At 22.5% G+C, this 15,507-nt stretch overlaps 5 protein-coding genes across 5 annotated transcripts; 4 read left to right on the forward strand and 1 right to left on the reverse strand. All coding sequences in view use genetic code 6, as the record gives it.

The window, feature by feature from the left end:
• Positions 1 to 1,398: 1,398 nt before the first annotated feature.
• On the forward strand, positions 1,399 to 4,362 carry TTHERM_00933250 (helicase carboxy-terminal domain protein; the record flags this gene model as incomplete). The annotated part of the gene is made up of 1 exon (XM_001021881.1): positions 1,399 to 4,362. The coding sequence occupies one exon, from the start codon at positions 1,399 to 1,401 to the stop codon at positions 4,360 to 4,362; it is 2,964 nt and encodes a 987-aa protein (XP_001021881.1).
• Positions 4,363 to 5,055: 693 nt separating this feature from the next.
• TTHERM_00933260 (hypothetical protein) lies at positions 5,056 to 7,335 on the forward strand (the record flags this gene model as incomplete). The annotated part of the gene is made up of 11 exons (XM_001021882.2): positions 5,056 to 5,464; positions 5,516 to 5,676; positions 5,735 to 5,838; positions 5,902 to 6,052; positions 6,105 to 6,197; positions 6,260 to 6,376; positions 6,424 to 6,633; positions 6,685 to 6,771; positions 6,836 to 6,934; positions 6,983 to 7,111; positions 7,168 to 7,335. Exons 1-11 carry the CDS (start codon positions 5,110 to 5,112, stop codon positions 7,333 to 7,335), a joined length of 1,674 nt encoding a protein of 557 aa, XP_001021882.2. The 5' UTR covers positions 5,056 to 5,109.
• A 629-nt stretch (positions 7,336 to 7,964) lies between these two features.
• On the forward strand, positions 7,965 to 10,490 carry TTHERM_00933270 (amine-terminal domain cyclin; the record flags this gene model as incomplete). Its single annotated transcript, XM_001021883.2, has 5 exons — positions 7,965 to 8,705; positions 8,851 to 9,612; positions 9,676 to 9,771; positions 9,833 to 10,324; positions 10,386 to 10,490. Exons 1-5 carry the CDS (start codon positions 8,073 to 8,075, stop codon positions 10,488 to 10,490), a joined length of 2,088 nt encoding a protein of 695 aa, XP_001021883.2. The 5' UTR covers positions 7,965 to 8,072.
• Positions 10,491 to 10,659: 169 nt separating this feature from the next.
• TTHERM_00933280 (ribosomal RNA large subunit methyltransferase) lies at positions 10,660 to 11,740 on the reverse strand (the record flags this gene model as incomplete). The annotated part of the gene is made up of 3 exons (XM_001021884.3): positions 10,660 to 11,248; positions 11,462 to 11,640; positions 11,714 to 11,740. The coding sequence occupies 3 exons, from the start codon at positions 11,738 to 11,740 to the stop codon at positions 10,660 to 10,662; spliced, it is 795 nt and encodes a 264-aa protein (XP_001021884.3).
• A 1,483-nt stretch (positions 11,741 to 13,223) lies between these two features.
• TTHERM_00933290 (hypothetical protein) lies at positions 13,224 to 15,422 on the forward strand (the record flags this gene model as incomplete). Its single annotated transcript, XM_001021885.1, has 3 exons — positions 13,224 to 13,440; positions 13,634 to 14,124; positions 14,442 to 15,422. The coding sequence occupies 3 exons, from the start codon at positions 13,224 to 13,226 to the stop codon at positions 15,420 to 15,422; spliced, it is 1,689 nt and encodes a 562-aa protein (XP_001021885.1).
• Positions 15,423 to 15,507: the final 85 nt, after the last annotated feature.

A 15,507-nucleotide genomic window follows, 5' to 3' on the forward strand; every position in this document is an offset into this window, starting at 1 on the left:
TTATCTCAGATTTGCAATAAAACCTTTTGAATTTCTTAAAAGCTTTTAATATTTGCTAAAAAATAAATATGAAATAAATTCTGAATTTTACTGTAATGCTTTCTTTTTATTTGAAAAGTAAGTATTCAAAATTTATTAATTAAAAAATTTGAATGTATCTTATTATTTATTTAATCTTTTTTATTTATTTCTATTTTGTTAATTTTTGATTTTTATTTATTTGTTTTTAATTGATAATTTTAATTTAATTTAATTTTATCTTTATCTTTATTTTTAATATTTATTTATTTTTGTTTAATTTTTATTGTTATTTATATTTAATTTAAATTTTTAATTAGAAGGAAATCAAAGTCAGCAGCAGAATCTCAATCACATCTTTTTAAATTTCATAATTCAAAATCTAAATATTCTTTAAAAAATAGCTTTTATAATATATGTTAATGTATTATTGCTAAAAAATTGTAAAAAAAATAAAATATTTGAATTTTATGAGCTTTAAAAATATTTATCTCTTGCTATCGAGAAAGCGCATCTAATTTAAAAGCTAATTCTGTTTGAATGGATTAAAGCCTGTATAACCATTAGATTCAGCTTTTAAATAGAAACAGGGGAATTATTTTTAAAAAACTTAATTGAAATAAATATTTTTAATGTATTTGTCTCATTTTTTATAGATAATCTATCATTTTTATATACTAATAATCAGCTCAAATGAAATTCAGCTCATTTATTAAATTTTCTGTATTTCAGAGAGCTTTTATTAATATATTTATTTATTTATTTATTTTTCCTTTTACTTTTCTTTTTTAGAAAATATCAAAATTTTAAATAATTATTAATTATATATTTTTCCCATATTTCATAAATATCTTAAACCAAACCTAAAAATAATTAATTTCTTTTACTTTAAAGAGAAAAAGTGAAAATAAATTTGATTAGAGATTTCAACTCATAAAAAATGATCAGATATTTTTAAAATGAAATTTAAGTATGATTACAAAAAAAAAATAATTTTAATTTTGATAAAAATAAAAAATGGAAAAAAAAATTATTTTAGTACGATTTATAATAAAAATAATAAAAAAAATAAAATAGAAAATAAGTTTGCAATTTTATATTATATACTAATAAGTACCTTACCTATAGAAAAGAAGTTTGTTTGTTAACTGATAAGGCCTATTGTTAAAAAAATATTGGCGACACTTAAAATAGCTTTCAAATCAAAAGAATAGATGCTTTACAAATTTGTAATAGAAGATTTTTTTTAATTTAGTTACAATTTAATATATATAACTATGACCAAGATCTTAGGATAAGATTAATTAAACAGTATTTATAATAAAATATAAGTTTTAAACACATATTAGAAATAATAAAATATTAAACTTAATTATAAAAATGGGATGCTTTTTTTCTCATCAAAAATAATATCATGAGGAATAATAACGTAGAATATAGAATGCTTAGATTTTATCAAATGTTTTGTAGTAGCAATAAATTGGTTTTGCCTAAAATTAATAATAGTTATAACCTAACATTGCTTAGTAAAATAAGTAGATCAACAAAGACTAATAATAATTGAAGTAAAAGCAATAGAAACGTTTAAAGAATAAAGGGTTAAATTACATCGACTATTTAATTTATAATTTAAATTATGCTTAAAACAAATATTTTGCCTTCAATAATATACAGAGCTAGCTATACCAATAATTTATTGAGCAGGAATATGAATAGTTATTAATTGATAATAGCAGATACAAAAATGATTTAAATGTAAAGGTAGGAATAGAAGCTTCAAATTAAATTAGGAATAAATATAATTTACTTGCAGATACAAAAATGAATGAATTGGAATAAAATAACAATTTATAACTTTTTAAGAATTTATTTAAAAATGAAAAGTAGAATTATGCAAGCTCAATCTTCTTTAAAATTAGTAGTGTTAAAGTTCATAGCGAAGATATATTGATATTAGAGGAAGCTGGAAACAGTAATCCATATAGTTTTATATGGGAGCCTTTAGTAAACCCAAAAAATGAAAGATTGAGTAGAGAAGTTAATATCACAGAAGATGCTAAAGATATATTATTTAACAAATAGCTATTTGCTCTCTCTAAAGGTGTTGGCAGATTTATTATTCACAAATAAAGATGGGGTTTCTTACTTGACATTAATTGTTGTTCCTCTTTTTATGAGGGTGAAATTAACTCTGCTTGGTAATAGCTCTTGGAAACTTTCTACTTCTAGGATATTATAAAAAGGTATGCTTAATATGTTTCTGATACGGATGATGAAGATAATAGACTTTAGTTAAGAGAAATACCTAATTCTTACGACGATACTACTGTAAATCCTTTACTTGTTACATTTTATGATAACCTTTTTGAACACTAGAAGAAGGAAGTGGGATGGATGAGCAGTTTAGAGTTCAATCCATTTTTAACGTTTAATAATGATTTATAGTTCATACCTTTATTAGATACTGGTTTCTTTTTCCATCCTTCAAATCCAAAGAAGCTGCTAAAAAAGCATTAACTTAAATCAAAGAAATATTACATGCCTGGAGGAATTTTAGCTAGTGAAATAGGCAGTGGAAAAACTATAACAGTTATTGCATTGACTACGATAGGATCATAGCTTAATGATCCATCTTTCAAAAAGTCTTGGGACTTACGTAATTAAATTAGCCAAGACGCCTTAATGAGTATGCCAGCTGGTGATCGCTTTGATATTGAATCTAAAGCAGAAGTTTATAATAAGTTAAATATCGCTTATGATGGAGTATATTTGCCTTCTTTAATTATTGTTACTAAAAACATCCTCTATTAATGGTAACAAGAATATTAATAATTTGCTCCAAATTTAAGAGTTTTGGTTGTTGAAGATTGGTCAAATTTCTAAAATTTAAAAATAATAACCGTGAATGGAACTTTAACTCAAAAAAGCTATAACATATATTAAGATTACGATATCATTTTAACTCATAGAGCTGCTATACAAGTTGTATAAATTGAAAATCCTAATCTCAAAACTCTTTTTAACGTACACTTTAACAGAGTTGTTTATGATGAGATGCACGAAATTTCTTAAACTCTAATTAGTTCAAAATAAAATGAAGAAAGAAAAGAATAAGATTTAGATTAAATTGATGTTTTTTTTAAAAAAAATATTGAGCATTTCTTCCGTGCAATTTAAAATATAAAAAGAAGATTTAGCTGGGGAGTAACTGGCACACCAGATAATTTGAATTTTTCTAATGATTCTTTTCCAATGGTTTTTCTCTTAAATCTCTGTGAGGAGTATTATACACTGAACTAGTATGACTAGTTATAAGACAGTTTTATTAAAAATAATATGAGATCTAATCCTAGGTCAGTACCTCTACCAGACCTATAAAAGCATATTGAATAAATATACATGAAATAAATTCAAAATATTCTAGTTCAAGGAAAGATGAGATCTGTTTGTAAAGATGAGATTTAAGCCAGAGAAATACTAAGTTTTTTCTCTTAATAATATGAGTTTTTAGAAGATTTGGATGAAAAATCTTTTCCTCAAGCAATAAAAATGATTCGTGAGATGCAAGAATTGCAATTAAGAAAAATTAATGAATAAATAAAAATAGAATCTGATGCAAAAAATAAAAATAATTTGAAAATAAGAGCTGAAATGCTTCTTAGTGAAGATAATTTTTACAATGATATCATAAAAATCATTTAGAATTAACAGTTTGAGTGCAACATATGTTATAATTAGTGCTTTAGAGATAAGCTTGTAGTAACAAATTGCCTTCATAATTTCTGCTTTGATTGCTTTGAGAGCTTATGTAAAAGTCTCTCTGTACCAGATTGTCCCTACTGTAATTAGTAAATTTCAAAGTAAACAGTGTTAATACATCCTGAATTAAGTCAAAAAAATTAGAGCAAGTTAGAAAAATTTTTAGATGACTTCCATAAAATTCCATTTGAAGATAAAGTGATTGTATTTACTTAATTCCATGATTTAACAAAAAAGATTTCATAAAAGTTACAAAAAATAGATATTCCTCATGTAGTTTTACTGGGAGAACCTTCTGAAATTAATATTCGTTTAAATACCTTTAAAAAAGTACCAGAAGTTCGCATTTTGATAATGAGTATAGAATAAGCTGCAAGTGGTATTAATCTGATTGAAGCTAACCATGTTATATTTATGCACCCTATATTTGGGGTATCTTATGAAAAGTCTAGAAGTACATATGCCCAATGCATAGGAAGAGCATTGAGAGTAGGATAATCCAAGCCCGTTCATGCAACACTTTACTGCACAAAAAATTCTATCGAGCAGACTCTTAGTAATTAATTTACTTAAAAAATTAAATGAAGTCAAAAAATATATCATTAATTTTTTTGGTTTATATGGTAGCTTTAAATTAACCTATCTAGTATATATATTTATATTTTAATTATAGCTTTTTAAAAATTTTTATTAATATTTATTTTGAAAAAGTAATTATTGTTATTTGCCATCAATAAAAAAAAAATAGTAAAAATGTAATATATGTTAAAGAAAAAATATACTAAATAAAATGATTATAACCTAAAATAACTAATTTAGATTAATAATTACATCTATTTATTTGGCAGAGAATATTAGATTTCATGATTGAATTTGCTAATAAATCAATAAATTAGTAATAAATAATATGGTAGCTTAAAATAATTTATCTTATATATGTATTGCAATTATACATTTTAAATTCATTAATATTTATTTTAAATCCTTCTTATATCTTGAGAAAGTAATTAATTATCTTTATTTACCATCAATTAAAAATGTGTAAATAGCATATATATAATAAATGTTAAAGAAAAATGATACTAATTAAAACAATAAAAAGCTAAATATAATTAGTTTAGGATTTATAATAATAATTAAAATAATTTTTTTGGTAGAAAATATTAAATTTTAGTGAATCATTTTGTTGTAAATTAAATTTTACAAAGTATTTTTAAAGTAGAAAATAAAAAATTTAATAAAAATTTGCAAGATTATTTATGATCACATATTTGTTAAAAAATTTTAAATTTACTTAAAAGAATTTAAAAATTGCATATTTTTTATTTATAAATGAATACTGATATGAAATAGAAAATTTAAAGCCCAACAAGCAAGTTAACAAATAAATAGCAAGCCTAAGAATTAGCAAAATCAGAATAATAAATTGGCTAAGTGACTTAAGCTTCTGATAAGATCTAAAATTAGAATATCAACATTACTAATAATTCATAATAATTTAATTCAAACCATTTTGATGGTTTTCCACAATCTTTTCAGATCGAAGAGGTTTCCTCTATTTAAAATGATTATAACAGCTAAAATTTTATGACCAACTAAGTATCGCCAGACAAATTAAATAAGATTTTGAAATAAAATGAAGCTCCTAATAAAAATATCTTGTCTCCTCGTTTGAAAACTTAAGAAGGTGTGTTTGTATTGATAATTTTTTGTTTTATTAATAATCTAATTTTTATAGGTAAAGAATCTAGTAGGCTTAATACTCAAAATAGTCAAAAGGAAGCAAAAAATTCATAACCAGCAATAGGAAGTCAAGCTTCAACTATAGAAAATAAGCTTAAAAAAAGTTTAGAATTAGTTTAAAAAGAAAAATTATAGCTTCAAGAAAATTTAATATAAGTAAAAATTAAAAGATGATTATAGTATTTAGCAATAAATCTGTTTTAATTTTACATAGGCAAACGATCAGTAAACTACATATAAAATAGAGATATTTAACTTGAAAAAATAAATCAATAAATTAGAGTAGCAAGTTAAAGGACTAAATGTTGTAATTTCATAGTATTAAGTTATAATTTTAAAAGTATTCTTATTTTAAAGCTTATAATAATTTTATTAAATTAGACTTAACGATACAATTAAAGAGAAAGAGGATTCATTTAAAAAATAAAATACATACGTTAAATAGCTTGAAAATTAAATATTAAAAGGATCAAACTCAAAAAATAGTATTGATATTCACAAGAAAAATGAAGAAAAAATAGAATAACTTAAAGTAGATTTTAAAATAAAATAAAAAATTCCAATAAAATTTTAAATTAAATTAGAAAAAAAATGATGAACTTATGAAAGAATTACTGCAATTTAAAAATTAAGATATTATCAATAGTAAAGAGATAGAATTTCTAAAAACAAGCTTGGTAAAATTTAAACTATGTTAGTTTATTCCTTCATTTACTAAATTTAATTAAATTATATTTAGGAATAGTAGCAATAACAATCACAATAAACTGAGTAAGCAGAAGAATCAAATGTTAAACAAGATTTTATGGAAGAGTTAATTGAATTAAAGCAAGAACTAAAAAGAATGAAATCTGATGTAAGAGATTTTTATTGACTATTTAACTTTAATATTTATTTAAAAAGAAAGAAAAGTTTATGCTTGAATTAGAGGACTGTGAAGCAATAAATTAAAGTTTATATAAAGCAAATGAAGCACTTTAAATTTAATTGCAAAATTTAAAAATGGAAGCTGAATAATACTAGGAAGCTCTTGATAAAGTTTAATAAGATAATAAAATTTTGATGTCAGAAAAAGATTAGTTTTTGTAAAGACATGAGGGGCTAATGGATGAAGTAAGAATTTAAGAAAAAATAAAATTTGAAAAATGTTTTAAATTATAAAAGAATTAGTAAATAAAAAAGTTAATTGAAACTAATTCATAGTAAAAAGAAGAGGATTTGTAAAGAATAAGAGAATTAAATAAATATATAGTAAGTTTTTATCATTTGTTTATTTCCATTATTATTTAGAAAAATAAATCAATAAATTATAAAGGATGAAATAAATGAGTAATTTCAAAATAGATAGGAGTAATGGCTTTTAGAGTAATAAAATTATGAAAATTAAATCATTTCGTACACCAAATATTAGGAAGTAATTTTAAATTTATTAGTAATTTTATTTAAGAAAGCTACTGTTTAGGAAAAAGATGACCAATTAAATTAATTGAGAAATTTAATTGAAAGGATGTAAAAAGAATTCTAGGATAAATATTAGGAGGTTTCTCTTAAATATGTAAAGATGTAAAAAATAAATACAAAGTTGTTTGAAGTAATGTTTTCTAAAAGTATTTTTTAAAATTAACCTTAATTTTTTAATTAAATAAGATGTTAGATATGTGTGAAGGACTTTTGGATGAAAATTTCGAGAAAGCCCTAGAAGAAACATTGGGTTCGATGCAATCTAAAAAACAAATGAAAAAAGATATAACATAAATAGTTGAATCATGTGCAAAAAATTTGGCTCATAATAACAATAATTAATCTAATAAATGAAAAACATTTTATTATAAAATTTTATTTAATTGTATTTTATATTTGAAAGTAATATCAATTATTTATTTTAATTAATTTTAAATTAAATTATTTTCATATTTTTAGATTTCTTGATAAATTTACTCAAATAGAATAAAAAAATAGATTTGATTGAAGTTAATTTTATTAAAAGATTAGATTTTGATTTTTACAAATAAAAATAATAAATAATAACTATATTCGTCATCAAAAATAGAATCTTCTAATTTTTGTTGTTGAAAAATTTTTAATTTTATGACCGGGAAGATCAATTTTTTGAAAAGATATTTATTCGTTAAATTTTAAAATACCAATTTAAAAATATAAAAATAGGTGATTAAACATTAAAATGTTGGGAGATATTTCTGATTCAATGTATGAAATGCTAATTTTTTACAAAGAAAGAGACATATCAATTCATATTTCTGATAAATTTTATAAATCTTAAATCCGCCAAAAAGTTAAAAATATTGCTCTTCAAAAGGTATTTTATCAAAAGCGCGGGTCAAAAAGTACTATCAAAAGTGGACCTTTAAAGATACGACCAGGAGATCAATCTATAATTTTTTTTCTGAAAAAAGATTTTCTTTTGATTAGAAAAATATTGAACTTTATATAAATTACTCAAAGGAGTTCTCATTTTTCCTTAACTCGCGCTTACTACCAAGCTCTAAGTCACACTAAAAACTCATTAAATAATACATATAAAACTATTACAAATGTCTAAATTGCTTTCTTTTTTCTTAGTTGAAAACAAGCAATCAAATATTGTTTTTAAATAAAATATTTCATCAAAAACTACTAATCCAGCTGTGCCAATTCAAAAATAAAACAATTAATCCTCAGCTGCTATTATATAATCTGCTAACATAAATATCCATAATAATAAAAATAAAAAGGTATAAAAATCTGAATGTAAAAGACAGCTAAAAATTACTTAACTCATGCAAAATACTAAGTAAAGTCAACCTACTTAACCTTTTCAATAAATCAACAAATGCGGCTAAAAAATCATTAATAATAAACCTAAAGAATAATAATAATAATAAAAACTTAAATAAAACTCTATAATAATTTAAACTTCTTAATAATAAAAAACTGATTAAACAATATATAATTCACCTCCTTACTGTATGCTTACTTAAGAAGAAAAAGGGGGTCAACTAAATAATTTATAATAATATGTTGAGAAATAATAAGTAAAACAGCTTAACCACAAACCAGCACAAATAGATTAATTTTCCTCTTCATCTTTATAAAATTAAGAAACTGAGACTCAAATTACAAATGATTCACCTTGCTCTCCACCTTACTAAATATCTTCATCAAATAATCAAAATTTAAAATTAAAGGTATTTAATTAATTTTTTAATAAATAAATAAATTTAGTTTTTAAATAATAATTTAAATATTTTAATTAAAAAAATAAATAAAAAATTTAAAAACAAACTGGTTATTTCTGATAATTTATTAATATCTTTTTTATTTTATTAATAGAAAACAAAATTAAGAAGCTTTGAAAAAGAAGAAGATATTTTAGTCAGCGAATTTGAAATAAACTTTTGCAAAAAAAAATGCTAAGAAAGTTCACAATAAATCTTTGAAGCTTCTCCAGAATTTACTTAGGAGGGAGGATAGTAGTAAATTTTTGAATTCAGAAAAAAGCAAATTAGCTTTTTGTCTTAAAATACTTGTGATAATGATGAAAGCTACTTTACATCATTTAATGATAATTTTTAAGCAGCTTAAGATCTTTTTACTTGCACAGAAACTCTCTCTCCTAATTGTTTTGCTATGAATGAAAGTCCTTAATCTGATAGCGAAACATAAAAACTACAATTAAGTTAATAAAATAATAAATTATCTTTAAAAAATCGTCTTAAAATTATTGATTCTACCAGCAAACAATCTCATAAGAATGAATTAGATGATTTTGAGAAGAATATAACAATCTAAAGTGCTGAGAAGGAGTTAAACTATTAGTAAGAATATATTGATAACTTGATGAAGCTAGAAAAAGATTACTATTTTGAATGCAGTATTTTTGAAAACAAAAACTGTCAAATTGACAGAAAAATGAGATATATTGTTATTAACTGGATATTTGAACTTTGTTCAGATTATAATTTAAATCGTTAAACATGCTAAACAGCTATCAATATTTTTGATAGATATATTTCAAAAAAAATTAGCTCAATAAATAAATAAAATATTCAGTTGATCGCTGCAACTTGTGTTTATATTTCTTCCAAAAAAGAAGTAAGTTAAACATTTTAGGTGGGATAATGTTTTTTTAAAGATTTTTTTAATTAATAATTATAGGAATAAGTCAGTCCTAAGCTAAAACATTTTATAGAATCTACAAAAAATGTTTTTACTGTCAACTAATTCCTCAATCAAGAATTAGATATACTCAATGTAAATTTATGGTTAATTTTTTGATAAAATACTCATATTTGTTTGAACTTATAATAAATAGATTCTCAATTTTAAAATTAATGGAGTTTGCTTTGAAGAATGGTTATAGAATATTTGCTAATATTGGGATGAATTTATAAATTAAGTTTAGAATTCTTAATATCACTAAAAAATCTACTTCAATAATAAGACTGAAGAATCTAAACTGAGATATTCTCAGCTTTAAAAAGTTATAGATTTAATACAATTAGATGAAGAAAGCAATAATTATAATAAATCAAACATTGTTCTTGCTTTGATCTATTTGGTTTATGGTATTTATTCTTAAGATTTCCTGCTAAATGACGTAGTGACTTATTTCTCTTCAATAAATATGTATTACCATAGAGACTACTTCTAGCAATATAACAAATTAATGTTATCATTTAAGCAATTCATTTTTATCAATAACGCTCACTTTTCAACTGCCTTAAATGAAGAATCTTTCATATAAGCTATTTAATATGTATCAAAATTTTTTGGATACTTTCAAAAACCTCAATAATCTCAAAAGGTAATTGTTTTAAAACTTATTTTATTTTAGTTACTTAATTTTATTTTTAAATATAAAAAAGGTAATCGAAAACAACACTGAATGCATCTAAAAGCAATTTATTATTGAAAATGGATTAGAATTCATACTTGATATGAAAAATTAATAACAAACTAAAAGTTCTTGAATATTTAATTATATTTAAAAAAATTTTTTTAATTTACTAAAAAAACTATTTTGTACATTTTTAATACTTTATTTGTAATTTACTAAAAAAAATTAAATAAAAAATATTGTTTTCACTTTATTAGTTAATTAATTAATAAAAAATTATTTTATATTTATTTTATAATATTTCAATCTGCTTCATCAAATCCTGAAAGGTCTCCACATGTGACAAATTTGTAATACTTTTGATCTTCCTTAGTTTGTTTAGAAATTTACTCATTAACTTCTTATATCTTTTCTATTTCAGGTTAAAAGGTATATAAACTTTTTGTAGTAGAGTTTTCAAATGATTGAGGAGGATCGTATTATAGGCATACTAAGAAATTTTCTACAGAAGAAGCTCTAGAACTTTTAGGTTTAACAACATATACGCTTTTAAAGAATAATTTAAATTATGAGTACAAAAATTTAATGTCTGTTCCCTTAAAAATTTTTGCAACAAAATGTCCTCCCTTTTTTAATGTTTCGTTACAAATATTAAGTGCAGCAACCATCAACTAAGATTGTAAGTATTAATCTATATCATGGAAACCTGTAACATCAGGGGCACCATCATCGATAACTAAATTAGCTTTGTTACCTTTGAATTTATGTAATATTTCATCTACAGTTTCTTTTTTAGTTATATCACCTTGCAATTATACAACATTATCTATGGGAGCCATTTCTTGTAAATCTATTGATATAATACGTACATCTTCACCATTAGAATCCTTGCTATATTTTATTAACTTAAAATTAAATCTATTCTTTTAAACAAGTAAGCAGATATCTTATTAATATCATGATAAAGCTCTATGTAAAATAGAAACCTTTAAATACAGCTAACTATAAAAAACCAAAATTCTGCTTTATATTAAATTAAACTCTGTATAAAATTAAATAAAAATATGAAATGTTTGCAATTTTTTTTAAATTTAAGATAATTACAATAACCCTTTTTCAGTCAGCTTTTTTGATACAACCTAACTCCAACTACCTGGAGCTGCACATAAATCTATAACTCTCTCAGCATTTTCAAAAATACCAAATACTTCATCTATTTGCAAAAGCTTATAGGCAGATCTAGCTCTAAAACAATCTTCCTTGGCTTTTCTGTAATATATATCCTATTTAATATTAATAAGGAATTAAGCACTGAGAAGGAATTACGCTTTTGGAATATGATATATTTTTATGTACTCTCTTATCCTTTGTGAACTTTCCCATAATATACTTACTTAATTGAGTTTAGTGAGTTATCTTATAAATTGAATGATAGTCGATCTTTTACTTGTATCTCCTAATATTATTAATTTTATCAATAAGAGTGGCTATTAAAATCTTCTATTAATTCTTTCTACGTAGAGATATTAAATCTTAAAAAAAACTAATTCCTATCTAATTATTGATTTTCTCAGTAAAATTTTGATAAAATTTATCCACTAAGATACTCAATTTATACTTTTAACTTTTAAAAACCTTTTAATTAAATATATTTTTTATGAATTTTACCTCAATTCTAAATTTATAAATATTTTAATTAAAATATATTTGAAAAGTACATAAAAAAATAAATTTTAAGTATTAACTGTTAGCTTCATTAAGATAGATGAATTAGTTCAGTCTTTAAAAATTATATTTTTTATGTGAAAATATTTATAAATGAAATCTTAATAAAAGAAGCAAACAAGTTAAATATGCTTGCTTTAAATAAAAATAATTATTTTCATAGTAATAAAAAGTATAACAAGCTCTTAGAATTAGATTATATCAAATAAGCATGTTTATGCCAACTATTGAGACCTTATTTATTAATATTTATTTATTTTTTAGTTAATCATTTTATTTTTTAAATATTTTGTATTAAAAGCAATATATGAATAGAAATAAATTGATTACCTTGTTTATTTATTTTTTTTTCATTCTAATAAGATCAGAGAAGATGATGGTGCTTTCATAATATAACTTTTTATTATATTAAAGATAATATTAAAGTTTGGAATAAAGTAAAAGAAATTTTTTACATGAATGCTAAATAAGGCCATAAAAACTTTTAAAACTTAAATTTCCTTTAATTTTAAAATATAATTTTTCAAATTTTTAATACAGGAAATAATTAAGGCTAATATGAGAATCTAAATTTTATGGTGGAAAAACACCTTTTAACTCAATATAATACTAACTATCAAATATCAAGTTTATTTGTGGGGGAAAACTAATTAAATAGTTTAAATATGTTATCAGTAATTTAAATTTTCTATTAAACTAATATATGTATGAAAATGTATGTATCTGTCTGTCTAAGTTGCTAGATTAATTGATTGATTGGAAAGAAAAGAGAATGACTGAATCAGTGACTTAATGAATAAAAGATGAGCAAAAAATGTTTCATACAACTAAAAAGTAAAATAAAAAAAATCAAACTAACTCATCTAAAATCCTATGTGATTTAATAGTTAATAAAAATTTGATGCAAAGAATTATAGTAATATTAAATCAAAAATCATCTTAATACATCAAGCATTTAATTGCTGTATATACTATTTTAAAGAAAAAAAAAGAAAAAAATAATATAAAAATACAAAACATAATAAAGAGTCTATAATCAATAGAGTAGATATTTAAGAAGAGAAAAATAAGCACAGTGCATATTTATTTACAACACCAGATAGATATTTTAAAAACGAAAAAACATTGAATACCTAGTTAAATGAATTTTTAAGAGAGATTTAAAGGTAAAACTTCATAGATTAGCAAAGATTTAGTTGCATCTATTACTGATACTAATGATAGAATGAAAGTAGACTTTAATAATATGCAACGTTGTGATGTATTTGATATTTCTCGTTCTTACACACCAAGCGTTAAATCTGAAATTGCAGTCCCTATAAGGAAACCTTAGAGCCAGTTTAGCGTTACCGATAATGGTATGATAATTTTTTTTTTTTTTTAGAAAAATCATAGTTTGTCTATCAAATTTTTATTTTTTAAAGCACTCTAACAAAGTCTAGTTAGAGTTTATTCTACTTTTATACAAGCGTTTGATCGATTAATGAAACTATGAATTTAATTTTTGAGTTGATGTAAAATTACTCACTAATTTTTAATAAATGCATTTAGGAGTATTTTCGAAGAAATCTGTCAGCTAAAAATTGATAACACATCGTGATCAGCTATATACCCCTACCAATGAGCGATAATAACAGTCAATATTCTCAGCATTGCAGAATAATTTTGATAAATCTGAAACAGTATCTGATACCTTTTCTCCAATAAATGCTAGAAGGTAAATAGTTGACAAGAATATGGAGAAAAGTAAATTTTAAGAATCACCTAACATTTTTAAGGTCAATAACTTTAAGCTTGGAGCAACTGATAATAATCTGCAAAATTCCCCAGCAAAGCTAGATCATTAAAGTTTTCAATAGTCCAGTGCATCATAAATTCTTTAGGCAAGACTGGCAAAAGAAAGATCACAAAGTAACAATTTTCAGAGAGTCGGAAGTTACTTAGCTAAAGGATTAAAACAATAAACTGAACCTTCAAACACCTAGGATAATGGCATAGAAATTATAATTTTAAGAAATAACGCTCCATAAATTACAGTCAAGGTGCAAATTTTTATAAAAAACATTTAGAACTTAATTTGTCTTTTTTAATTCTTATTTTCACTAAAATTTCTCTTCCAATCAAAGAAAAGAGAGGCCTATTTTTTACGCCTTTTAATTAAATGAAGTTAATAAATCCTAATAAAATACAAGCATTAATAAATAAGAATTTTACATATAAATAACTTTGTTTTTTTTTTTTTCTATTTATTCATTCATTTTTTCACATTAGCTTTATTATCTTCACTTTATTATTTATAATAAAAATTAGAAATCTAGATTAACTTGAATTATAATAATATTAAATTAATTAATTATAGTAAATAGATAAAGAAGATGGAGAGAAAATAATAAGTAAACTAAATTAAATGGACTAAAATATCCTTAAAAATAAATTAAATAAGAGTTCTATGAACAATTAACGTTAAAAAAACATAGAAAAAAATTTAATTTCAACAAATAAAAGTGTTATGCAGTAGATGTCAGAACATGGATATGGCTTTAATTAAGATACCAGCAACGGCTTTTCTAACGAGAATGAATTAAATTTGTAAAGAATACCTTCAAACCTCATGATGGAGTAATAAAATTCAACAAAGTAAGAGGAATATTTCCCACTAGATACTTTTGCTAGCGAGTTTTAATCTGGTAAATCGCCTAACCACAATTCTATGACTCCAATGAACAGAAAAGCTTAATCCCATATAAATTTAAATGAAATTAAAAACTATAATCCTTAAGCTACGAAAGTATCACTACAATAAGATTTGTAACAATTTATTAATGGTTTAGGAAAATCTAAAACAAGTGTCTCAAACTCTTCTCTTTAAAGCTTTTAAAATATTTATAATAATAAAAATGAAAAAAATTATAACATTTAATAACTATTAATGAACAATTAGTTAAGCTAAATTATCCCAAATGATGTTATGTAAGATTAAATATATCAAATTAAAATGAAAAAAGAAGAAGAAGACTCTCTTTTCCAATATAAAAATTCATTCAATTATAGATAAAAGAGCTATATCAAATAAAATACAGGAAATGATTCGCCAGTCTATAATGGGCAAGGAGGAGTAGACTCACCTTCTGTCTAAAATAAAAGGTAGATTGAAAACTAATAATAATTAGAAGAAGAATTTTAAAATAGTGTGTATTTTGGATCAAATCAACTTTACCAAAATACAAATCAAAGTAACAATAACACTCCAATTAACTAATAATCTTCTTTGCGTTAAAAATCTTTCAGTTCACAAGCTTATCCCTTAACTATTTCAAGAGTTTTAACGAATATAAAATGAAACTCATATAATAAATAATTATACTATATCCATTAACCTTCGAGATAGATAAATAAATAAACAAATGAGCGTAATTAGCCAAAAT

Source organism: Tetrahymena thermophila (assembly GCF_000189635.1).
Source record: "Tetrahymena thermophila SB210 genomic scaffold scf_8254503, whole genome shotgun sequence".
NCBI classification, from domain to species: Eukaryota; Ciliophora; class Oligohymenophorea; order Hymenostomatida; family Tetrahymenidae; genus Tetrahymena; species Tetrahymena thermophila.